At 30.9% G+C, this 27,682-nt stretch overlaps 1 protein-coding gene across 1 annotated transcript; it reads left to right on the forward strand.

Moving 5' to 3' along the window:
• Positions 1–111: 111 nt before the first annotated feature.
• Positions 112–27,130, forward strand: LOC143222429 (secretory carrier-associated membrane protein 1-like). Its single transcript, XM_076448934.1, has 10 exons — positions 112–336; positions 4,109–4,207; positions 9,325–9,492; positions 10,313–10,379; positions 12,725–12,853; positions 13,759–13,915; positions 16,645–16,746; positions 19,134–19,269; positions 21,768–21,923; positions 22,433–27,130. Exons 1-9 carry the CDS (start codon positions 283–285, stop codon positions 21,921–21,923), a joined length of 1,068 nt encoding a protein of 355 aa, XP_076305049.1. The 5' UTR covers positions 112–282; the 3' UTR covers positions 22,433–27,130.
• The last annotated feature ends 552 nt before the right edge of the window (positions 27,131–27,682 follow it).

Below are 27,682 nucleotides of genomic sequence, written 5' to 3' on the forward strand. Positions count from 1 at the left end.
CAGCACTTACAACAGTACAGTGGGACTAGAAAACCAAATTATCGTGAACACATTGTACAAATGTTTCAAAAATTTATGCTAACTTTATAGCCCTCTAGTGGTTAAAAGCATAATTCGTTAACTGCAGGATGACGTCATAAAATTTAACTGTTGTTCGTTAGACTACAGGGCTTCGAAGACAGATGCTAATATTACTTTATCCAAATGCTTATTTTTTGATAACTGCCTTGCCTATTCTGTTTTAAGTTGTATTTCGTTTTCGTTTGTTTCTCATCTGTTAAGATGTCGGGATTCGACAGCAATCCTTTTGCCGATCCACATGCAAACCCATTTACAGTAAGTTCGTATGCCGGACGATTATACAAATTACAAAGTTCAAAATGAAAGCAGTGCTTATGATACATTATGTGTATCACATTTAGAGACTTGAAGCTACTGAGTTGCTTTGTTAATTGTGTAGGCTTGGTTCTGAAGGTTAAATAATGTCAGTGTATGCTACTGTTACTTTAATTTTCAAAATGTCGCTTAGTAGTAGTATTCCTTCTGTTGACAAGTTAATGTATTTGTACTGTTGGTGTTAATGATTTTAGTGTTATAGTACAGTTATATTTGCAGTTAGATTTGTCATTTAATTATACATGTATGTGGTCATTGCAATGTAAATGAACTATTTGTTATGAATGTTAGATTATTCTAATTTCGAAATTCTAAACTTGTCTTGATTTTTTTAAAAGTTCCACTAGTACTGTAGACTAGTATTAATACTCAGAAGTAATCTAGTTTGGGTTGAGTACAAATTAGAAATTTCGCTATTATTACTAATACTTTAGTAGTAGCTTTCTGGTTGTATGTTCTTAATGGAATCTAATTGGCACCTACATCATATGTACAGTAAATACCCAGATATTAATTATATAAAGTTGACAGAGGATAATGTGAAAATCCATCTGATTTACTTTAAAGGCTTTATATTGTATACATAAAGTCAAGGTAGTTTTAAACGTTTCTGTATCTTACAAATCATGTTTTTCAGTATTATATAAACTCATTTTAATAAGTTTGTGTATAATAAAGTAAACCTAGCAAAAGTTTTGGAAAGTCATGAATGCAAAGTTGTTGAAAGTTATTACTGTCACACAAAAAAATAAACCATAATAAAATTGTGTAAGAAATGTGATTAATTTAACATTGAATTTCCATAAAACTTTAGAACAACTGATACCACTTAAAGTCTTAAACACTGGTAATATGTGGTATGCCTGAGGAAGCAGTGGTGTTATATGTTGAACAACAAATGTATTACATTTAAAAGAAGTTTCTATTCGTGATGATCAGTCATTAAAAGTAAGAGGTAAGAGAGAAATAGTGTTGATTATTAAATAAAAAAAACTTTCTAGTTCATAAAGTTTGGACACAACTTTTTCCCCCAAATTATAAACCTATTTTCCTTTTAGGGAAAAGAAATCCATACTTAAATTGTGTTCAATATTTCAATTGTTTATTTAAATGTAATCTCAGTGGATTAGTTGTAAGTGGGAAAATAAAACTAAATGGTCTCTAATTTACAGGGCAACATTTCACATTAATTAAAAATAGGTTCACCATCAACTATCCATTCCTCGGGAACCTATGTTTTTGTTGTTGTTAAGATACCAAACATTAAAACAGGAGGTTGCATATTTGATCTGTGAACTTTAAAACCCTCTGTGGACCTGGTGTTTTGTTTATATTTAGTATCTAAATCTTCCTGATTACCACCAAGGGACTTATTTCTGCATAATTCATAATTAATTATTTTATTTTAAAAATCAACAAATTAGTTCTACAGTAAAAATATTCTTGTTGAGTAGTTACTAATAAGATATTGTTTTCTATCTTTAAATGATATATTTTCTGGATGTTAATAGTTGTGATTTAAAACATCACAACTAAAATCCCTCATTACAAGGCTTGACAAATTAAGTTGTAGGACAGGTAAGGTTAAATTTTATCTTTTGTTTCAGATAGAATGCTTCCCATGGGTAATATAATTATCATTACTACGAACAGTGTAAACTATTGTAATAAAATACTCTTGTTTAACAATAGTGTGGTTATGTTTGGAAGTATATTCACTATTTTAGTTAAAGAAATGTACAGATAGTTATTCAAATATCAGATATTACTATTTAAACAAAACACACTGATTTTGTTTTCCTTTTTTATGTAGATGTGGATTTTTTTCATTGTGACCCACCAAATATTTGGGTTTTTATAGCCGTTAAGTTTCAGTGAAGGGTAGTGGTTGTTTTTATTAACACTGAAGTTCACCATGTCCTTGGTATCTCCTAGCACATTTGTAAGATGTACTTCATGTAAATAACACCCCTAATTCTGATAAGTCCCAGAATTAGAAGAAAATATATGGGTTCAGTATGACAACATACATTATTTGGCTCAAAATAAAGGCCAACAAAGACAACTAGTGTGAGAAGTATTATTCAGCTATCCTTCAGTATTTATCGTATGTCCTGTCATAGGTATAATTTATACAAAAGCTAGAATTCTTTTGCTTAAGATGTGAATAAAACAAACACATGACAAAATTTGTATTGAATATTATTTTTTTCATACTAGTGTAAAAGCCTATCAGAAATTATAGGAAACAAAACTGTTCCATATGAAACTGAAAATACACAATATAAATAAATATAAAAGTTCATTTTGTTGGAACATGCTAAATATTACTCCTGTATCTACTGCATATAGCTGAGCAAGTATGCTAAAAATTACTGCCTTTGGATAAAAGATAACAACATCTGATGATTGTGTATATATACACATCTGGTCTTCTGAGGGAAGTTGGTCCTCTTTGTTCTGTTGTAACAAAAGCTTTATCATTATAATTCTCAAGCTTAGATTTGCACTGATTTTTCACAGGTATTGATTGGATGTGAATGTGCTTTTGTGTCTTCCATAAATGGAATATTCTGACTTTCTTATTCAGATTGTACCTAGCTTGGCTTTGTAATGATGTGCTGTCAAACACGATGCCACATGTAATATGGTCATGGAAACTGCTTATTTGACAGGCTTTTATACTGCAGAAAAAAATGCAAAATTTAGGAGCAATTTATGCCTATGTTAACAATTGAACTTTACTTAAATGGGAATGGGCAGTCAGAAGAGGAATTATTACAGAAGGAAAAAATGTACAATTGGAGTTGTGTAGATCCTAAAATTTGGAGACTCTGAGCATGGCTAACTGATACTTGGCTTTCTTGTGTATTGATATACAGCACTTAGATCACTACTACATCTTTCTGATTCCAACTGACCTTGGGAGTCCTAGTGCTGGGCAAAGAACCATGTCAGCACTGCATATGGAAGATGTATTTCAATAGACATTTTGTACCATATTCTCTTTCATCCTCAGTACTGTAGTGTTCCAAATAATCATTTGATTATATATTTTCAGGTGTTTTTTCACCCTGTACAGTACTTATTATGGACTGTTTGATTATTAAATTGTGGGCTGACAAGGCAGGAAACTCTACTGGTATCTCTTCAGATGAGTTTTAACCCCCCACACTTCCCTGGTGAATCCTTGAGTGTCACTCATGGTAGTCATTGAGATTCAAGCAAGTGTAGACTAGGCCATTTAATCACAGCACTCTATGACCTGTAGAGAGCCATGTTGTTGGTCTATTTGAAACTCAAAGTAGAAGTGTTTCCATTGAATGTAAGAGAAATTGTCAGATTACCAGTTTGTAACTAGCCAGCTTTTTAGATGGTTGATAAAATTAGCATTACAGCATGTTACAAAGATTCAATTTTATCCAAAAAAACTTGTTTAAAGACAAGTATCACTTCCATTTTGTTTTGTACTTTATACAAATAAATGTAGTAATGTCCAGTACTGCAAGCAGAACAACATAGAAATAATGCAAATGGAGTATAGAGGAAAAAAAAATATTTTCCTCATTGTACTGTTATATTTGTTATATATTTGTATTCAAAACTCTTTGTATGAAAATTTCAATCCTTTTTAGTTCTTAACTAACAATTATGATGCATCATGTTATAGAAATGTATTTTAATTAGGGTTCTTTTGTATGTTACCATTTAGGACCCTGCTGTTACCCAAGTAACAAGTCAAACTGACAAGAATAGGTCAGGTTTAGATGATTACAATCCTTTTGCTGGTCAGTCAAACAGAACCAATTCAGTAAGTTTCAGTGGCTTAGAAATGACCATAAACGATGTTTATATATATTGAAGTATATATGGATTTTTTTAAATAGATCATTTTGGGAGAAGTGTGAAACTAGCAAATTCTTGGATCTTGCTGGACTGGGAAGTGATACATTGTTTGTTTTGTTTTTTTCAAATGTTTTCAATGAATTTGAGAAATTGTGAACGTTTGAGTTCTATTAGTATTTAGCCAATAGTTTATATAACAAAAATGTTTGATAACCAGTAGTTTTTGTCTTGTTCTCTAAACCCATTCTTCAAATACACACCTTTAATTTCTATAAATATTAACTGAACAATTATAATTTTAAAAAATTTCTTACCCAGTCTACTATTACATATTTTCAGTGAATGTATGACATTCATAATGTTATACCAAGTGCAAGAAAACAGTTGTCAGTCAGAGATGTATAGCCAGCCTAATCTTAAGTCTTACAGTTGTGTGAGAAGAAAATCATCTTTTAATAACTAAGAAAATACAACCATGCAGTTTCCAACACTTGTAAGCCGACTTGGATTTTATTAACGTTAGTTGATTCTACATGTACACCATTTGTGGGTCTCAGCATTTGTAACCAGTATTGGATCTTGATCCATGTTTGCTGCAACATGGTCACAGTTACAGTGGTGATAGCATCTGTTATCCAGGTCTTTATCTATGTCTTTGTTTGCTGTAGGTGTGCAGTATGTGATATCTTCAACATACCCATCAAAGATGAAGGTGTAGTGAAGTGATATCTGGCAAATGTTAAAGACATGAAACTGCCCCACCCTGATCATCAAATCAGTTTCCTCAAAAATGTCTGATCTAGAAAGTATTTGACCAGCAAATTCCAATAAGGTAGAGCACCATCCTGTGGAAAGATTATTCATGGTTGCATTTCCTTTGGATGTGTGGACACAGATTGTTCCAGAATGTCAAGATGTACATTCCTAGTAACAGTGCTTAGCAAAAAAAAATTAAACTAATAATCTTGTCACACATGAGAGCACCCCACACATTCACCTTTGGGCTATCACACATTACTTTAGTATTGTAACATTTTGTGGTACCAAATCTATGAAATAAAACCACATCTTTAGAAATGTCTTGACTTCATATATGCTATCAAAGATGTTCACTGCAAATGTCTTATGTTGTGATCTGTCAACTTGGTGCAGTTTCTGTACCAACTGAAGTTTGAAGGTGTGTAAGTGAAGTCCTTTGTGAAAGACATGGAGCACAGGTGTTTTTAGCATGTTAAGTTCTGAAGTGGTTTTCATGATTCACGTACTTGTTTGATACGTTCTTTACTGATAGAGGTCCTTTCACTTTCTGTCTCCAAGAACTTCTTCATCTACTCCTAGATACTTGGTTTCAGTGGTGGTTCTTTCTTGTTCTGCTATCTGTAATTATGTTTCTCCACAGTCACTCAATCTCTGCAAATCAAACAATGGATTGAGCTGGCACAGTTACCATTATATAGGGTAAAGCTACTCGCTGGAGTGAAAAAAGACAGGACAGAACTTTGAGATGGGCCACAAGGTGTTGAAAACTTCATAATTGTGTTTTCTTAGTTGGTTAATTAATTGAATTTTAAAATTGGAAAGACGATTTTGGACCACTTTGTAGTGTAAATGTATTTATGAAATTATCTTCACATATGTTTAATTTTACTTTAGTATTTAAACAAAATCAAGAAACAAACATTTAACATTTTGGTTTTTGTGATCTGCTATAGAATAAATGTTTTTACTGATTTAAGATTGCAATAAAATATTGTGGGAATGTGTGTGTGCATGTGTATATTTTAGTGAAATTAAATAATTACATCCGAACGAAACCAAATAAGTAAACAAAATGATGAGGAAGGACTGTTAAAAACAGCAAATCCCAACCTCTGATTAATTATAATCATAAATTTTAAGTCACACACAAAATATGCTGCATATTTTTGAAAAAGAACCTAGGGTACAAGCTACAACGTGAGATTATAAAATGTATCCTCGGTTTTGGAGGTGACTGAAGAAGTAGGACCCATATTGTGGTGGGGATACACCACTTATCAGTCTTAACCTCCAATTCACTAGTCTCACATAAGAAGATTAGAAATTAGGAGAGCAAGATGTGGGTCACAACGTCCTACATCTATATCACACTTCATTGCCTGCATACAGTTGTGGGAAGGTGACTGTTCTACCAAGTTAAAATAAGAATAAGATAAATATAAAAAGATGAAAAATAAATAAAATACAAAATAAGGTACTACAATTTCGGGGTACATAAGATAAAACTTACCTCTTGAAGTTAGTATTCCTGCCCCCAATATGGTAGAGGCACTAATTAACACAACATCAGTAAAGTGATAGTTTACTGTGACTGTACTGCTTTTATATGCGGCTCAAGGTGTACATCCGCATAAAGTAGTGCCAAGTTCTCAAATGACCTTACTTTTAACTGAAAATAATTATTAGTAATTTTTAGTAAACTTTCTCTGATTTTACTTTCTTTGTATTTATTACAGAATAATATAATAATTTCATCTAAAATTTCTTTAATAAAGAAATGTGAGACTATTGAATCAGAGGTTAAGACTGATAAATGGTGTATCCCCACCACAATGTGGGTCCTACTTCCTCAGTTACCTTTAAAACCTAGGATATGTTTTATAATTCCACGTTGTAGCTTGTACCCTCGGATCGTTTTTAAGGACATGTAGTGCATTTTGTTTAATTTTAATGTGTTTTGTTTATGGCCTAAAAATGTATGATTATATTAATTCATGGCCAGATAGGTACATTATCCTTCAAGAGTAAAATATTGCAATTCAGTTGAGAATAATTATAGAAAATTAATCTTTTAAAAAAATACTTGAATGAAATTTATTTAATGTTATACATATTTTTTTTTTATCAAATATTTGATTTTGGATGGATTTCAATGTACTCATAACAAAATCAGTAGTGCTTTGTTGTGCTTGATGTTAAGAAATGCTGTAGTTTCACCAAAATATTGAGAATTGGTTTTGTGGAGCCATTTACTTAGTTTAAAATAGTTTATTATATGGCAAAACAATGTTAAATAAGTTGCTAACTTGAGTAATTATCCATAAAAAAAATAACAATTGTGGCAGTATTCTACTATAAATAGAAACCAGTCTATTTTTACAATTACTGCCCCTAATATTTCAATAATGAACTATTTGCTGTTTTAAATTTTCCTTAAGTAACGATAATTTGGTTTTATGCCTGTACAGTTATACATAATTGTGTCAATGAATTTCCTTCTATGCATAGTATGTTTTAAGTATAAATATTTAATGTACACTTAAATGCTATATCTTTTGAGTATTTTTTGTAACACTACATTACAAGATATTTTGTGCATATATCTTGGATTTGTTTTAAATATCTCTTTCTGTGTGGCTTTTAAAATACAAGGGAAGCCCTCAAAGCAGCCACCCCTCAGATTGGGTCACCCCTTGAAAGTGGTCATTTAATCACAGTTCCTTTTTTTGTTTATATAATCACTAATTATGTACAGTGAAACCCCTCTAATGAGGCTAGTTTGTCTCAGTCCAGAAGGTGGCTGCTTTAGAGGGGTTCCACTGTGTATGAAATTAATATTGATGACAGTATATATTTTTATAACATGTTCATAATTAATTGCTAAAAACCATGAAATAAATTTTTCATGTTTGTTTGTTTGATTTAACTTTTGTAACCTGGGTGTTTAAGATGGTGACAATTTATGAAATTAGTTACTACTATTACTTGTCAAATTAATAATAATATTACTAACCAGTTTTATTTTAAAAAAAAAAGCCACTAATCTAAACATTCAGTTGGAAAAAGTTAAAATAAATCAACGAAACAGAAAAGTTGCATATGCACATATGCCAGTACGTAGTTCCATGTGTGAAAGAACCTTAAATTTCAAAATATGCAGAGTTTGGAATTGTATTCAGTAAATGGCCAAATTTGGGTTTTTTCTATGTGCATTTGTGTTTAAAAAATATGTTCTGACCGACTTCCTCCATGAAGGCCTGGCATGGCCAAGTGGTTGAGGCATTCAACTCATAATTCGAGGATCATGGGTTCGAATCCCCATCTCACCAAACATGCTCACCCTTTCAGCCATGGGGGAGTTATAATGTGATTGTCGGCACCACTATTCATTGGTGCAAAAGTAGCCCAAGAGTTGGCAGTGGGTAGTGATGACTAGCTTCCTTCTCTCTCGTCTTACACTGCTAAATTATGAGGGTTAGCGCACATAGTCTTTGTGTAGCTTTCCACGAAATTCAAAACCAAGCCAATCTCCCATGAAAAGTTGAATATTTTAATCAAATGTTTACAAATAATTGAATGAATTACCAAACTATTTTAATATTATTTCTTGTATTAAAAGGAATAACTTAGATATGAAGTCTGTGTTGAATTATCTTGAAATATCAAGTTAAAATTATTTATTGCTTCTTACATTGTTACTGTGCCATTGGTGAATTTCAAGCATGTTTATATACATTTACATATTTTTAAAAGTGTTTACATGAGCAGAGTTATCTTTGAGATAACATATTTATACTGTGACAATGTGAAATTCCTGAGTTTATACTGGTCTTACACATTTGGCCACATTCAGAATGTTTTGGAATGTGTAGATAAATGTGATTTTAGGTGAAATTTGCCACATATTTTTTTTATTAAAAGGTGTTTGGGATGTAAGCTGTTTACAAACTGGTGAAAAAGTTGAAAATGAAATGCCAAACTTGTGTCAGTTTTTTTTTTTTTTTCTTTACTATAACAATTGTTTTGTGATGATCCACTCGTATGTGATGAAGTACTTCCTTTGACTTATTTTGAATATTTCATTGTTGACTAATATCCCCAGTAGGACTGTGGTTGGTTTATAGATTTACAGTGTTAAAAACTCCTCTTGGTGGATACAGCAGATAGTCTGATATTAGCTGTACTATAAGAACACATGCTAATACAGGGTGTTTGGAAAGTCACTGTGCAGTTTTGTCTGTTAATAAATATGTAAGTGCAAAGTGACTTTCCAAACACCCTGTATATGAAGGTATAATTTCTAAAGTATTTCTGTTTCTTTAGCAACCTTCTCAGTTGGGGGGAAATCCTCCTCAGTACCAGCATCAGCCAACAATTTCAGAACCTCCCAACCAGTCAGCAGTGATGCAACCAGTGACAGAGCCTCCACCTGCTTATTCACCCACTACAACTCAATCCATTAACACCCAAGAACTTCAGAGGAGGCAGGAGGTTAGTACATCTTCAAATACCTAACACCTGTTGTTTCGTGGGGTTAACAGTAAACTTACAGATTTAAACAGTGTCAAAATTTCAGGTGGATTCCCATGATGAACAAAGTGCAGGTATCCCATTGTATAGCTTTTCACTCGAAAAAAAAAAAAAAATCTAACATCTGTAGCTCTCACGTAGTGGTATATGTTGAGAATTATATTTAGCTTCTTGGATAATGCTTAGCACGTCTAACTGCCACTAGAAAATGGTTATTGTAAAACATTTTTCTTTGGCAATAACACAAGTTGTAGATAATGCTGTGCTCTAAGTACACTGGGAAACAGCTTTCAACCTTAGTTTTTTATTTTAAAAAATTGTGTTTCATGTGCCCTAAAGCATTTCTAAACAAAATGTGCTTATTTTCTGGTGATTGCTGACAGAGTTTGACATCTTTCTATATATTGTTTTTAATCTGTAAATTGTGCTTTTAGACAATATAATTATTCTTGATTTTGAACGACTTCTTTCGTTACTGATTTTGGTGTTTGAGTGCCGTTAGTCTATATTTTTGTTAGTAAAATTGTTCAGTTTTGTAAATGTCGAGGTGAATATGTTTGGTATCAGGTCAGTTGAAACCAAATTAAAAATAAGTACTAATGATATACTAATTAATAAAAACTTTGTTGAAGTTGGAAGAGTAATGCATTGTAATCTAAACATTGTTGTTTTTATATTGTTTGAAGTGATGGAAACCTTTGGTTAATAGTAAAACTGATGATTCATTCAGAAATATAGCATGGTAGACAAGTAACTTTTAACATTTTGTGGTTGTATTTAGGAATTAGAAAGGAAAGCAGCTGAGCTTCAAGCCAAAGAAGAGGCACTACGCAGTGCGCCCTATAATGGTAAGTTATCTCTCAGAGTTTTGTATTATAGGAATTTTTTCAGATTAACAAAAGGTCAGAAAGTAAAGAACATGAGTAGTTTCATACAAAAATGAAAGAACTTGTTTTTAAAAAAAATGTAAACAAATAACTGTCCTGAACCCTTCTGCCTTTTTTGGGGGAAAAAAAACCTAAAAACTGTGAGCTGCAACATAATCATAAGGCCTGATTAGAATGAAAACTTGGTGTATTTCTAAAATCCAGGTAATCGAATATCTAACCACCTTAAACACCGTAAAATGTTTGACCTTTAATAAAACTTTGTATACAATTTTGTAAATTACTCTAGAATGAACAGATTTCACAGACAGGAGTGTCTTAACTTTAAGTGGGTTTTTGGTTTAGATTAAATATATTTGAAGTTTAGTGATTCCTTCCAAACATAATAAACATTAAATTATGTATTCCATATAAACATATTCTGCCTTGTACTGACACAATTCGTGGTTATTTGTGGACTTTTTAGTTTTTACAAAAGTATGAATTCCAGTGAACCAACAAAGTTAGTAACTTACTCTTTGATATACTTTTCCTGCTGCAGCAGTTTTTAAGTGTAAAACAAAAATTAGGCCTCGTATAGTGGTGGAACATAAACAGTTTTTTTCTTTTCTCTTACATTAGTCCTTAACTAATCACTAATATCTTATAGGTGTTTGGATAATGCGACAGTGTCACAATTATTATTCAACAGATGAACTGCTTGATGACCAGTGTTCAAAGATACTGATTGAAAAAAATAACTTTTCCCAAATTACCTTGTGCTTCTCTGTTACAAAAATTGTGACTCTCGCCTACAAAATTAATTATCTATTTATTTAAAGCATCTCTTGGGTATTTTCTCATGCTAAAACATATTTTATTTCTTAAAGCATAAGTAAAGTTTTAATGCAAAAATATGTGCCACTAAAAAGTATATAATTTGCACTAAACATAAAAATAGCTAATGCAAAGACCTTATAAATTTGATAATGCTAAATATTGCATTTGACCATTTCCAAGTATTCCAATAGAAGTTTTTTCTCTCACCCTACTAATTCTCTTACATCATATTTGCTTACTAATTGCAAATAAACTTGCCAAAATAATCTTGACTTTAATAGTGTAATTATTTTATCAACATTGTGATGGATCTAACTACTTGCTCGCTTAATCCAAAACTAATTCAATAATCATCCAGATTTATGAACACGGTATCTTTATTACTTTTAAAATATTACATTATAATTGTCTGGTTAATTTGTATTATTGAATTGTATGAAGTGTTAATGAAAATGAGTTTTTCAAATGGAAAACAGTTGAGTAAAATGTAAAAATGATACATTAAAGGAGGGATAGGGTGGTATGGCTGAGATTCATGACTTAATACAATGCCTTCTCTCATGGAGTTCAGAGATAACACCAAGAAACCAATGGATAAAGGGTTTTCAAAGCAAATTATACTGGCTTAGTATCTTAAGTTTTGAAGAATATTTATACAAATTCAAGAAGTATTTCTTGTACATTGACTCTTATTGAAGAGATGTTTGTGTTCATAAGGTTGGTTATTTCTCATAATACTGTAACCAAAACTTGCATGTAGTTTTCAGTCTTAACATGCATGTAAATCATTTATTTTACTTACAGTATATAATAATAATAATATTATTATTATAATTGTTTGAAGTTATTAACTAAACTTATATGTTAAAAAAACTGTCTAAATACATGCAGAGAATTAGAAGCATAGTCCAAATATTTGTTTAAGTGTTATTAATTTTCAAGTTTATTGTAAGAAAACTTGAGGAACTATGAAGTTAAATTATTAATTAAATAATTTTATTGCTATTTAACATGTGAAATTTGAACTTTATATAGAACTTGAAAGACCAGAAAAAAAATGTTTTATGAGGTTACTTCTAAATAAACTTGCACTGGCTGTAAATTTTAACTTAAACATCTAAGTGTGAATCATATCAGTAATTCAAGGGTGAGGTAACAGTATGAGAAAACTGAGTATTGACTAGAGGAATATGTAGGTAACCTTTCAAGACTGCCTTCTGATTTTGGGGCACAGTGTTTTATTTTCAATGAATTTTGAAACTTTCCACATACCACAGGCAAGGAACTGTTTGCACAACAAAGGGTAAGTTCATTTGCTTGCTTAAATTCATGTTTTTTTCATATTTGTATGATTGTGTCAGATATTTATGTTACTTTCTAAATCAGTTTTTGGTTTTTAACAATGCCCATTCAGTCAGTCATTCACCACTTTAAATTTTGTTTTTATCAGAACATTTAATTTGATATTTCTTCTCTTTTGTTAACAGCTCGAGCAAATAACTGGCCGCCACTTCCAAAGAAGTTTTGTGTAGGGCCTTGTTTTTATCAGGATATTTCGGTCGATATCCCTCTGGAGTTTCAAAAGCTTGTCAAAAGTGTTTACTATGTATGGATATGTAAGTAACTCATTAGGCTGGATTACAGATGGTATACCATGTTTTACTTGCTTTGCTGTTTTTGCAATGACACAAGTTTTACTAGTTGGTGTCATTGTTACAGTTTCTTTTTACACAACTGATGTCCCTCCTATGTATTATTACATTGTGGTTTGTTTTAACATTATAAATGCACTGTTGCTTGATAGCTCATTTCACCTTTAGTGAATCGTGACGTAATGAACTACTTCTTATTCAGTTCACTGGCTTAAGAGTTGTACATTGAAGCTTTACAATAAGGGATTTCTTTTAGGAAGTTTATCAGAATAGAAAATAAATATATAGATTCCATGATTTCAAAACAATATTCAGTACACACTTTTTAATTAATCCATCAAGACACATTTGTACATTTTCTTTGGTGACATTTTAATATTATGTGGTTAAAACTTTAACATAAACCTTTCATTAGCAATAGTATTTGAATAACCATTTATTTGGACTTTTTTGCTGTTATAACGAAAATAAATAGGAATTCTACAGATTCATATCAAACTTACCTGTGAGATATTACAATTGGTTTCTTGATTTAACAAGCTTTGCTTGAAGTATTGGATTCTGTTGTCTTTTATGATTGTCCATGATTGCATATTAGTAAAAAGATAAATTGGTAATTCAACAAGCATTGTTGGTGAGTTAGAATGTTTTTAAATTTGTTGAAGTAATAAATGTTACCCATAATTCTTTCTTGTCACACATCTTATTTTCTGAACTCTTTTAAGATGAAAAACATTCATAAATTTCATATTTCCCTACAGATGCTGTAAATAAGAAATCTACTTTTATACTCTGAGAGCTGATCATCAAATTGTTTATTTTTCCTGATATCTGAAAAACTAACATGTGTTATTATCATACATTTTCAGTTTATTCTTGTCTTCTGTTCCTGAATATGTTGGGGGCTCTTGCTCTGTTAGTGGTATATGGTGAAGGAACAACCTTTGGATTTTCTCTTCTGGCTTTTATTTTATTTACTCCATTGTCATTTTTATGTTGGTTCCGCCCACTCTACAAGGCCTTCAGGTTGGTTTTTAATCTTATGTATGTGAGGATTTTTTTTGTTTTTTCATGAGTTGTGTGTTTATCTTAATGTTCAGCTTATATGGATTGTTAGTAGTTGTAGTAAAATATGTGGGAAGACTGTTGGCTGTTATGATTGTACTTTAACCCTTTTGCTACAGGCTCAGTATCACATACACAAGTTCATCTACACATTTGCAGGTTAAGTATTTACGCTATAACTTTTGGTACAGCATGTGTGTCTTCACAAAATTTCGTAGACTTAGTAAAGATGTGTATTTTGTATACAACAAATCAGATTTTGTAATGAAATATTTTTAGTAAAGATCTGTTTGTGAAAACAGTGTTTCATTACTAGGCCCGGCATGGTTAAGCGTGTTAAGGCATGCGACTCATAATCTGATGGTTGCGGGTTCGCATCCCCATCGCGCCAAACATGCTCACCCTTTCAGCCGTGGGGGCGTTATAATGTGACGGTCAATCTCACTATTTGTTGGTAAAAGAGTAGCCCAAGAGTTGGAAGTGGGTGGCGATGACTAGCTACCTTCCCTCTAGTCTTACGCTGCTAAATTAGGGACAGCTAACACAGATAGCCCTCGAGTAGCTTTGTGCGAAATTCAAAAACAAACAAACAAACTGTTTCATTACTAGTCTGATTGGAAAATGATTTGATGTCATGATTAAAAAAAAACTATTCTTTACCCCAGAATTCTCAAATATATTTATTTACATCATCTTTGAAACCTCCTAAATACATTTCAAATGTTTTTTTCAGTAAGACTTTCACATAAAAATCATAAACAAATTAGGAAATAAGTAACATGTATGTTTTCATGCTAGAATGACTAGATGTTATAACACAAAAATAGAAATATTTAGTCTGAATAGCTTAAGTCTCGTAACACTATATAGTTACATGTATATATATTTATTATTATACTGACATCACATTCATGCCAAGCTAAGATTAATTACATAACTTGCATTGATGTGGTGCATGTACCCATGTTACATATCCAGTAATATAAAACTGACCTTTAGTCTTCCCTGTATTGGCTGTGTTTTAGTGGACTAGTATTTTGTAATATACAGTCACATTTCAGTTATTATACATTATATATATATATGTATAAAGGTTATTACTGTTTGGAACTGAATTATTAAACTTATGTTTCTTAAAATACAAAACAAGTCGAAGTAAAGAAAACAATTATCTCTTCTTTCTGTGATTTCTGTACTTGGTTGCTAAGCCTTTTAAAGTTTTGCGTGTGGATGATATGAAACAAAATTTGTTATAGGTTTAATATTGAATAACCAAAAAATCATAAATAACTACACTGATACTGTAGAACTCCACCACAATTTGTTAAGCTTAGTAACTAAGATGTATCTAGATTTTAAAAAACATAAAACTTCAAGCAGACGAAAGACACAACCTACCTCCTTGAAATCCTGGTTTAAAAGAATGTGGTAGTCTTTTCACATACTAAAATGTTCAAGAAAGCCACTCTAGGAGTATTCTAATCTGTTAATGAATTATTCACATGTCATGTATTAAAGTAAGTATATATAAGGGACCATTTTCTAAAATAAAAAGAGATGAGTGGGGCCACTGTGTTTAATTTATACATAAACCATGTAAGCAGAATAGATACAAGGTTCTTATTTTATCTTCTAGCTTGTCAGTATTAGTAATTTGAGTTCCTAATTTGTATGAAACTATAGATTTAGTATGTTAGTTGGCATCACAAATATATTTTAAACAGTGCTGCATTCAACATACCACGTGACTCACTAAAATCTATATTTAGATGTGTTCTTTTAATATTTACTTTTAAATTAAGAAATTAACTTACATATAATATTGAAGTTTGAATTATAATCCACAATTTGATTCCAAACTTATTGATATAACTTCATAAAATAGTAGTTCAATACAATTTTGAATACAAGTCAACAAATGTGATGACATGACCTTTGATCCATAGCAAAAGGGTTAATATGAACAAAGAACATTGGGTAATGGTAAATTTTCAATATGTAGACAAATCATTTGTTTTGACTAGTGCAATATATTTAAAGACGATTTATTGTAGTGGCGAGTTTAATGCATAAAAAAATGGTAGATTGTAGTACAATATATAGAAAGAGACCACTGGTTGTAGAGATTGTAGTGTAATATGAAAAAGATTTTTGTCCAAGTATGGTACAGTAAGTAGAACAATGTGGATATGGCTATTATTCTATTATATATAAAAAGACTTAGTTGTAGTAATTGTAGTTTAAGTGAGAATATAATAGTGTTCTTGCTGTTGTAATGATGTTAGTTTAATAAAGAATATATCAATTTAATCTTATTCATGCATCACTAAGAACACTTTATGATAGGCCTATTTGTGAGTACTCTTTATGTTAGGCGTATTTGTAAGTACTCTTTATGTTAGGCCTATTTGTGAGTACTCTTTATGTTAGGCCTATTTGTGAGTACTCTTTATGTTAGGCCTATTTGTGAGTACTCTTTATGTTAGGCCTATTTGTGAGCACACTTTTATGTTATGCCTATTTGTGAGTACACTTTATGTTAGGCCTATTTGGTTTTAATGTTTTTAAACAGTTCTTGTAATGTCATGTAAAATTATCAGTGTGTTGAAATTGTGAAGTTAGTGTAGCACTAAGAAATGATAAGAAATACATTTTCCAGTATTTAAGATATTTTTCTATTTCTTTAACAGGAGTGATAGCTCTTTCAACTTCATGGTCTTCTTTTTTGTGTTTTTCTTTCAACTGTTGCTGGCTGGCTTGTACTCTGTTGGGATCCCAGACACTGGAGCATGGTAAGTTTTTAAATTAATAATCACATTTTAATAAAAGGATTAAACTGATAACATTTATAATAGAAAAACTGAATTAACAACTATGAAATAAAACATTAACCTTTTTTGCCCATGACATGAGGTTTTAGTATCTTACATTCAATGTTTTATTAAACTACCTTTTGTTAATGTCATACTAATTAGTATTATTTATTAATAATCCATTAATAGTACACGAGGTTTAAAGTTTAATGCTATAAAACAATATTTTTTTTTAAATTAATATTTCTTTGTGACACATGACACATTTTCTACGGCATCTTGCTGTCTGTATAAAATTAGAACATAAATTACTCACTAAAAATTATCATTGCTCAGACATATCATAATTTTTATAGCCTTCAATTTTGTTTGGTTACAGAGCTATCAAATAGAAAATCAGACCTCTCACGATTTAATAATTTTCTTTTATGTTCAATTATATATTACCTATAACCAACAGAAAGTCAGGGTTTTTATCTATCAAGTAACATATTTTATAATCTTGTGTTCTGAACAGATAACTGTCAATTTCACTCAAGAGTACAAGCTCTGTTCCCTTGAGAAAGCTAACAATTAGCTTGGATGAACTTGCAACAGCTCTTATTGCATAGTTAGAAAGCCAGAAAAATTCCAAGAGTTAAAGGGAAGTGTCTGTTTTTTACACGGCATTGGTCTGTGTTCTTTGGTGCATTATTTAAACAAATAAAAATTATTTAGTGCATCACTACCATCAGTATAGAAAATATAAGTAGGGTTAAGTGTCATCAACATCTGACAGCAAGAGAAAAGAAGACTGGATAAGTACTGTATTTCTCATTTTACATTTTTATTCTTTATTTGTTATAAAAATAACTGAAGTGTAAAAGTAGGGTCTCTAGGTTAGATCAGGTAAAATAAATTTTAGCCTAATAAAAATGTTTCACCAAGCATTCACAAGAGCAAGTCACAGTAGTTCAAGAGGAATGTAATTTGATAGCATAATGTGAGCTGTGCATTACCCTAGTGATTTACAATAACTTACAATGCTATAGATAGCAATTAGACATTGTTTAAAGGACAGTAAAACTTAATTATAAGTAGATGCATACTGTTACAAGCTTAAAGATGCTTAAGTAAATGTTTTATGTTACAATTTCAGGTCATTGTAGAAAAAAAAAGGGTACTTTAGATTTATTTAGATTTTAGTTTTGATGGTGGTTACAAGGTCGGTCAAATTAACCGGTCTCATGTAGTGATAAAGTATAAAAGTGTTAGTGAAAATGAGCATTTGAAATGTACTTAGGAGATTTTAGGGATTACTTGAAGAAAATTTGAGTTTTTTAATCAACATGTAAATTGCTTTGCACACAGGCTAATCAATACACATACTCATTCAGTTAATGAACATATCTTTAGTTTGATAAAAGTACTTCACTAAAAATATGATTTTTTTGTGTGTGAAAGATTGAAAAATTGCCAAATTTTGTGAAGACGTGCACTATATTGAAGGTTAAAAGCACTAAATCAATAGACTTTAAACAAGCACAAAAAGATCACATGGTTAAATTGACCAAGCTCATGTAGAGAGAGTTAGAAGGGGGACACATGCACCTTCATGTTCTAAACCTAGAATGTACAAACACATGAAAAATACAGTTTTATATATATAATTGAATTATAGATATATTTCTTTCACACAAAGATTTTAACTTTATGTATGGTATAACCACATACTGTACTTGATTTTCAAACACCACACATTTCTTTGTGTAATCTTGGCTTTCCAAAGTTAATGACAAAACAGCATTAAGATAACTTCCAGTGAATGGAAGGACTCTTTCAAAATAGGATTTCTATCATTTAAAGCAGGATTTTTTTCTTTATAAAAGGTTTTAAAGCATTAGACACGAGTTTTGAACATTGTCACAGAAATTTCCAAACATTCTAAAACAATGTATTGATAAATATATGCAGATTTATAGAATAAAATACATTTTAGCTATCTGTAATACAGTGGTTCCGAACCAGGGGTGCGAGATAACATTTCAGTTTTTTTCTTTTTTTATTGTTTATATTTGTAATATTTTTTTCTTTTCCAAATGTTTCATTTTTGTTTATATATCATTAAAAATTAATTATAAAAATTTGTTTTGGCCACCTTCACCTTTATTCTTAAATAAATAATTACTGTGAGGGGTGTGAGAACATATTAAATTTTTTTAGGGGTGCAGGGCATAAAAAAAGGTTGGGAACCACTGCTGTAATAGACATACAATGTAACTTGTAACTTCACATGTGTCTAATGTTGTTTTTGTAACATAAATTCTAATTTTTTAAGTTATTTGCAAAGTTGAATTGTCAACTCTAAAGGAAGGATCTTTTTATAGTGGTTTTGTGAATGGCATTGGTGCACTGAGAACACCCCCTATTACACTAAGCAGCTACACTGTTGGTGGAATTGTCTTGATCATTGGATTCTTGTGGGGATTGGCTGCTCTAATGATAGGATTCATGCTGCTGAAGGTAAGGAATCATTCTTGTATGGATCTGTACACAAAAGTAAAAAACCATCCTTTTATAAATCCATACACCAAGGTCAGAAACCATTTGTGTATAAATCCATACACAAAAGTAAGGAACCATCCTTTTATAAATCCATACACCAAGGTCAGAAACAATTTGTGTATAAATCCATACACAAAAGTATTGAACCATTCGTGTATAAATCCACATATCAAGGTAAGGAACCATTCGTGTATAAATCCATATATCAAGGTAAGGAACCATTCGTGTATAAATCCACATATCAAGGTAAGGAACCATTCTGGTATAAATCCATATATCAAGGTAAGGAACCATTCGTGTATAAATCCACATATCAAGGTAAGGAACCATTTGTGTATAAATCCACATATGGTAAGGAACCATTCGTGTATAAATCCACATATCATGGTAAGGAACCATTCGTGTATAAATCCACATGAAGGTAAGGAACCATTTGTGTATAAATCCACATGAAGGTAAGGAACCATTTGTGTATAAATCCACATGAAGGTAAGGAACCATTTGTGTATAAATCCATATATCAAGGTAAGGAACCATTTGTGTATAAATCCATATATCAAGGTAAGGAACCATTCGTGTATAAACCCATATATCAAGGTAAGGAACCATTCGTGTATAAACCCATATATCAAGGTAAGGAACCATTCGTGTATAAACCCATATATCAAGGTAAGGAACCATTCGTGTATAAATCCATATATCAAGGTAAGGAACCAATCTTCTGTGTTTCAGTCTTGAATAAATTCATACTCAAACATTTGTATGAGTAACAGACATTTGTGGATTAAACTGAACATCTTTCTTGACAAAAAAATAATCCATCCACTTGAGAAAATGATGGAAAAGGTTTCACAGATTGATAAAAATTGTTCAATCATCTGATAAAATACATCAAAATGAGACAACCGAAAAATGCAAATTATATTCAGAAAATGCATCTTAGGATGTCGAAAAATCCTTAATCCAGTGGAAACCTTACATGTGTAGACATCTCATCTTTAAACTTCACAGGGTCCTTAATAACTAATTTTATGAGGTTTTTCTATGGTAGAGTACCGTGTTTGATAATCTAATACCTCTATAAATAACTGTTATTGCACTGCAGAAAGCTTGAATAAAATTTTGATATTAATTCAAAGTTTATTTTTAAAATGTTCTTCATAAAGAGACCAGAGATTGGTTATTTCCCATGTGTTTGTTTTTGGAGGGTATATTTATAACTGTATAACTTCCAATATTGTCTTATATCATATATAAAAAAGGAAATGTAATGTGAGTCTGATAGAATTAGCCCTACATTATCTTTATTAGATACTATATTCATAACTATGTAACTAACAATAATGTGTCTCTGATACTGTTAACCTTACATTATCTTTATTACATATTTATAACTATGTAACTGACAATAATGTATCTCTGATACTGTTAACCTTACATTATCTTTATTAGGTACAATATTTGTAACTATGTAACTGACAATAATGTATCTCTGATACTGTTAACCTTACATTATCTTTATTACATATTTATAACTGTGTAACTTACAGTATTGTCTTATATCATATATAAAAAAGGAAATGTAATGTGAGTCTGATAGAATTAGCCCTACATTATCTTTGTTAGGTACAATATTTATAACTATGTAACTAACAATAACGTGTCTCTGATACTGTTAACCTTACATTATCTTTATTAGGTACCATATTCATGACTATGTAACTAACAATAATGTATCTCTGATACTGTTAACCTTACATTATCTTTATTAGGTACAATATTTGTAACTATGTAACTGACAATAATGTATCTCTGATACTGTTAACCTTACATTATCTTTATTACATATTTATAACTGTGTAACTTACAGTATTGTCTTATATCATATATAAAAAAGGAAATGTAATGCGAGTCTGATAGAATTAGCCCTACATTATCTTTGTTAGGTACAATATTTATAACTACGTAACTAACAATAACGTGTCTCTGATACTGTTAACCTTACATTATCTTTATTAGGTACTATATTTATAACTATGTAACTAACAATAACGTGTCTCTGATACTGTTAACCTTACATTATCTTTATTAGGTACTATATTCATAACTATGTAACTAACAATAACGTGTCTCTGATACTGTTAACCTTACATTATCTTTATTAGGTACTATATTTATAACTATGTAACTAACAATAATGTATCTCTGATACTGTTAACCTTACATTATCTTTATTAGGTACTATATTTATAACTATGTAACTAACAATAATGTATCTCTGATACTGTTAACCTTACATTACCTTTATTAGGTACTATATTTATAACTGTGTAACTTACAATAATGTGTCTCTGATACTGTTAACCTTACATTATCTTTATTATGTACTATATTTATAACTGTGTAACTTACAATAATGTGTGTCTGATACTGTTAACCCTACATTATTATTTTAGGTGCATCGTATTTATCGTAACACTGGTGCAAGCTTTGCTAAAGCTCAACAAGAGTTTGCCCAAGGAGTTCTCCATAATGAACATGTTCAGTCAGCAGCTGCTGGGGCTGCACAAACTGCTATTAACCAGTCTTATGGTGGTGGGGTCCGATATTAGGTAAGATGATGTTTCGTCATTTCAGGCAAAAACTGAGGCTTGAACGTTTTCAAAGAGAGAAAAGTGCTCTGATTTTTTGTATAATATAGTTTGCTCTAAGACTTTACAATAATTCACAGTGCTGTTATATTTGAAATTACTGTTTAATTATGAGGTCAAGTTATGGTAAAGGCATTCAGCGATATGTAAAATACTGCTTGATTCCTTGTGCTACGTTAGTGGTACGTATCTAAGGGTTCTTTTGGTGATGCAGTCATGACGTCTGATGGTGGACGTAAACATTTTTAATGGTTGTATTCAATTTAGAATAATTTCTCAAACTTTATAGTATAATTAATGGGAATATTTCAAGATAATTTTAATTCTGTAAGTGAGATTGTAAAGTAATAAGTTTTCTGTCTGTAATGCTAAGATAATTACCATTGTTCAGTTTTTAAGTAACTCTCCATATATCTCAAGAAATTAATGACCTAAAAGTTTTTCTTTGTCGGCATTTTAAATATTTATAGGTGACAGTTCTCAGTTTGACAAATCGGGAACAATTTGAAAATAACTGGCCATGAAAAGTAGGTGATTTAAATCTAAGCAAAAGTAATAAATGTTTAATGGCTTGTTTTATTTGGGACTACAGTGAATATGACGGTGAATGGTTGAATCTCAAAAGCGGGACAGTTTTCTGGAAATGTTTGAGAATACAACACTGAAGTTTAAAATCACTTTACTGAAAAAAACAACAATTATTTTGTTTATATTGGTAAACCTTTTTTTTTTATTAACTTAAGAGTCATGAGAGATGGTTTCTATACAGCCAGTGTTCAGCTCCAGGATGAGTTAAATAAACCAGAAGGTTAAATAAAACTAGAAATCAATGACTTCTACAACAAGTAGTTATTATAAAGCAAAGCATTTATGACAGGCACAGTCATATGATTAGTTTAACAATTTAGCATGTCTTGAGTATCTAATTAGTTTATATGCAATTTTACTTTTTTATTAGTAGGCTGGTGTTTGAAAGTTACTTTAAATTAATCCATGTTTCTCATAATTAGTTGTGTTTGTTCAAGCGACTCGTTTGTATACAACTAAAGTAATTTAGAGTCAATCTCATCTACAGCTTCTTGTGGTTTACTCATTTTAAGAATAAACCATTATAATATAGTATGATAGCTTATCCAGGAGTCTAATAATAATTTTTTATCTCTGTAAAATATTGTGTTTGCTCCTTTGTTGTGTTTTGTTTTTGTGAACCAAGGAGATCCAAGTACTCTTTATATACATACCTTTACTGTAGAATTCTTTGTAGCTAGTTACTGTGTTTGTAGCACTTTTGATGTAATACTAGTTTCTTTAATCTTACTGTGTAATAATGTGTATTATTTGGAAAGAGTGGATAACAGCTATTTAAGGTACCATTTCTCTATATGCAGTTTTTTAACTATATAATGCATTTAAAACTTTATATATTATTTGTCATTACTGCATGTGCTCTTGTGTGCTTATCTCTTAAGGAGAGATAGTTCTGAATCTGTGGAAGTAATTTCTTTGTTATGTGTAAAGTAGCTTCTTCAGATACTAATGGTACTTTGTGTGTTCATTCTTTAGTGTGAACATATTTATTTATTTGCTCTTGTCTAACTTTTTAAGAACTGTACTTAAACAAAATTCTTGTACTGCAGTGTATATTAAAGTTTAGTAAATCAAAATCAGATACTTGACTATTATTTAAAGGTTGTGTTACTACGGTTAAATACAACTAGTTTTTTTTTACCTTCATTGGTTTTATTAATTAAATTACAGTTGTAACTTTGGTATTCAGTTGGTTTTCATAGAGCATGAGTATATTATTTGTTGAAACCAACCAATTATCCTAATTTTGTTTGTAAAAACATATTGTGAAGGTGAAGACTGAACATACATGTGTGAAGGGTGTCTTTGGAAGTCTATATTTCTTAATAGTTTTTCATTGCTTGATAACAAACTATAAACTGGTATCAAATGCTATTGGTTTTTCTACTGTAATCACGTTACTGAAGGTAATTCATTGAAAGATTTTATTTTTTTACTAAAATTACAAAAGCTTTCACAGTAAAAAATTCATAGCAGTTGGATTAAAAATTTTTAGTCAAATACCAATTTATATGCAAGTTATTGTAAAATAACATTACAAAACCCAAAATACAACAATTCACTATCATTAGTACAGTTAAGCAGAAACATACCCAAAGGATTTTATTTTTATTGAGTAAGACAAACTTGAGGACCACCCACCCATTTCATTCAAAAACTACCAGTTCTTTTCAAGAAGAGCTTACAGCACACAGTTTTGTAATTTATTCAGTTCTAATGACCTTTGGTAGAAATGTTTAAAACTTGAAATTTTAAAAAACAGAACAAGAATAATTTATATATTTTAAATCTAAAATGGTGTTCAAAATTTGAATAAAACAAACTATGAAAGCATAAACTTTCCACACATGGACTAGGAAGGTAACCTACTCTCTGTAATATTGTAAGGTTTAATGGAATATTTTTTACATATATATATTTTCTTTGTTATAAGAAAACCATAAGACATTTCTGCCAAGTAGAAATAAGATCATTTTTTGTGTACACCATGTTCTTTGGTATTATGATATTTATTCCTGACTCCACGTCAATATGACTAGCATCATGGTTAACTGATAAACAGAATACACAGGTCTAACGTAGAGACATTTGTGGTGTTGTGTTCTGCTGTAACTTAACATTTAACAGCATCTTGAATCGTGTATACAGGTCTCGTGTTCTTTATAAAACACTTCCTTGTTAATATAGAAATTAAGTAGAGGCTTCCCATTGGCTGTGCCGAGTAATGTTCTTGGTCTCTTAGTGTCTTCATTCCTGTTGCATAGCACATAATATAGAGCAGTGGTCACCACTCCTGTAGTGTGTGAAAGTCACCATAAAATTCATTTTATAACATCAAGAGTTTTTTTGAAGTCATTCACAATTATTATGAATATGTAACCGATATGTTTTACTATGAGTTACTAATGTATGTTACTTTGGGAAGTGATAAGCATGAGGATCTGTTGTTACGTCCTTGTGAAACTTGGTGAATACTGGAGGAAAAGAAAACTTGTAAATAAAAATGACTTGTGACCCAGAAGTAACTGTTTATTAAATACACGTTTCAGTAGCTAGCAAACTACACTAACTAGTAACAACAGAAGGCTGTTTCAAAGACAGTATTCCATGACATACAGTTGGACTCACATGATAGTCGCTACATTAAACATATATACAACCAAACAGAATATTTGAGATGGATAAAATGTTGAAATGATTTGATCTTTAACAATTATACGATGCATGGGGGGTAGAGTCAATGCTTTAATCTTAAATATTGCACAATCAACAGAAAATGGAGGAATCTACTGTATTGCCACTTTCCATGATACATGGTTTATGTTGAAAGTTAGAACAAGGTTATTACTTTTCAGATTGGTCAGTCTTTGTGGTTTAAACTGCATTATCGTTGCTTTGATGAGTAAATTGTAATTCTATTTCTATTTTGAAACATTATTTTGAATATCAGTAAGATTGAAAATCTTCATACAATCCAACTAAACCTCTCCAAAATTTTTCTTTCTGTCAATTCAAACCAGATCCAGTTTCTGTAATAAGTTTCACTGAGCGTACACTACAAAAAAAAATCCATATAACATTTTTTGAATAGCACATATTTTAGTAAATCCAGTTTTTTATCCCATATTGTATGCTGTTATTGTGATTTGTCCAAAATCCTATTAGGTTTTTCCATATCAAATGTTCTCTTTAATCGTATATATTTATGTAAAAACTCAATGCATTTTGTTTTATATTCCACTTGTAATATTGTGATTACAATTACTTACTTTACACATTTTTGTTTGAACAACTATTTGTTTTGATTACTAAAACTGATCAGTAGATATAGTGTACTGATTACTGTGGTATGCCTCACCTAGAAGATGTAATCCAGGATAGATGAAGCAAACTGTGTTCTCATGCAGAATGAGATCCTTACCTCTTTCACTGCTGAGGTTGGTATGAATGGGGGGGAAAAGCACCATCTAAGGTGCAAAAAAAGTAACAAAATGCCTGGTGGTGTGGGAAGTCAGTCATGTCAGTGACAACCCTTGCTGACCGCAAAATAAGATGAAATGGCAAAGGGGTCTTGTTTGTCTTTTATCAATGTGGTCACTTCCTCTTATGTCATGCACTGGCACAGCATTGATCACTGTTGTGAATAACAGGACTAAACTGTACAAATGTTATACTTAGCACAGTAATACACGTCACTAGAACTGCTCAATGTTTTGCTGTCAGAGGTTGACATTTATAAATCACTGGTACAACCAGATAATTGGGAAAATCTAAAACATGAGGTATGGAGCAGTTGAAGGATTTAAGGAAATTATTAGCATACTTTTGACATTAGCTTTCTCTAGTTTAATACTCAGTGGTGATTAATAACCATGTAGATAAAATATAGAATTTAAAATCTTACTGTGTACTTTGTTTCTTGGATATTTTTCTTTAGTTTTTGATTTGTTTGTTTTTTTCACTTTGGATGAGCACTTTTCAGATGTAATTTTTTTTTTGTATGACTTATGAATCTTTATAAGATGAAATAACTGCAGTGGTTACTCAAATTGAAATTACTACGATTGTAGCATTTCTGGAAAGCATTAGTTCAGAAATATTAGTTTTTGTTTAGTGGAAGTTAGGATGGAATTGTATTTTAATTTGAACTTAATGTTGGATGCTGTCATCTACTGTTTAGTCATAATACTTTTTGGAACAGTGAATAGATCTGGAAAGTTTTTAATGAATATACAGTTAAAAAAAATGTTTTTTGTACTTGTAAATACTTCTTGTAATACAGCATTTAACAGTGCATGATTAAATTTGAACTAATTCCAGTTTTAAAATTGAAACCAAACATGTTTTACTAATCACTTGTTTTTGTGGAGTCAAACACAATACAAGGCAATTGTGTGTTATTTGTGGTATTAATTATTAAAATGTACTTTCAGAAATAAGTTTATCTAGCTAAAAACAGTTGCTTCTTAGTTCTATGTTTTATTTCAATAAGAAGTGTTGATGTGTCTGTAATTTTTGCCATTTATGGAAATAAATATAAGCTGTTAGTGTAATAAACACTACCTACTTTATTGCCAGGACTTGTCTGTGTGTTGTCTTTTTTATAACATCAGGGCCTGGCATGGCCAGGTGGGTTAGGATGTTTGACTCACAACCTGGAGGTCACAGGTTTGAATCCCCATTACCTCAAACATGTTCACCCATTTCAGCCATGGGGGCATTATAATGTGATACTCAATCCTACTGTTTGTTGATAAAAGCGTAGACCAAGAGTTGAAGGTGGGTGGTGATGACTTCTCTCTAGTCCTTGCTAAATTAAGGATGGCTAGTGCAGATAGCCCTCATGAAACTTTGTGCAAAATTAAAAAAAAAAACATAAGATCAATGTCAGTTAGTTATACCTGTGACACTGCATCCAGAAATTGGACAGATGAGTAATATATGATAATTATTAATCAACCAAAATTCAGTTGGACAAAAGTTTGTTCTTACTCAAATTTAGTGGATAGTAACATTACTAAATGTTGACTGTGAGAGGACATTATGCTTTATGTAGTAATAATTAAATATATTTTATGGTTTCAGTTTGAATATTACAAAATTACTTGGTACTTTTAAAAGTACAAGTGATG

This window comes from Tachypleus tridentatus, chromosome 8 (genome assembly GCF_004210375.1).
Source record: "Tachypleus tridentatus isolate NWPU-2018 chromosome 8, ASM421037v1, whole genome shotgun sequence".
NCBI lineage: Eukaryota > Metazoa > Arthropoda > Merostomata > Xiphosura > Limulidae > Tachypleus > Tachypleus tridentatus.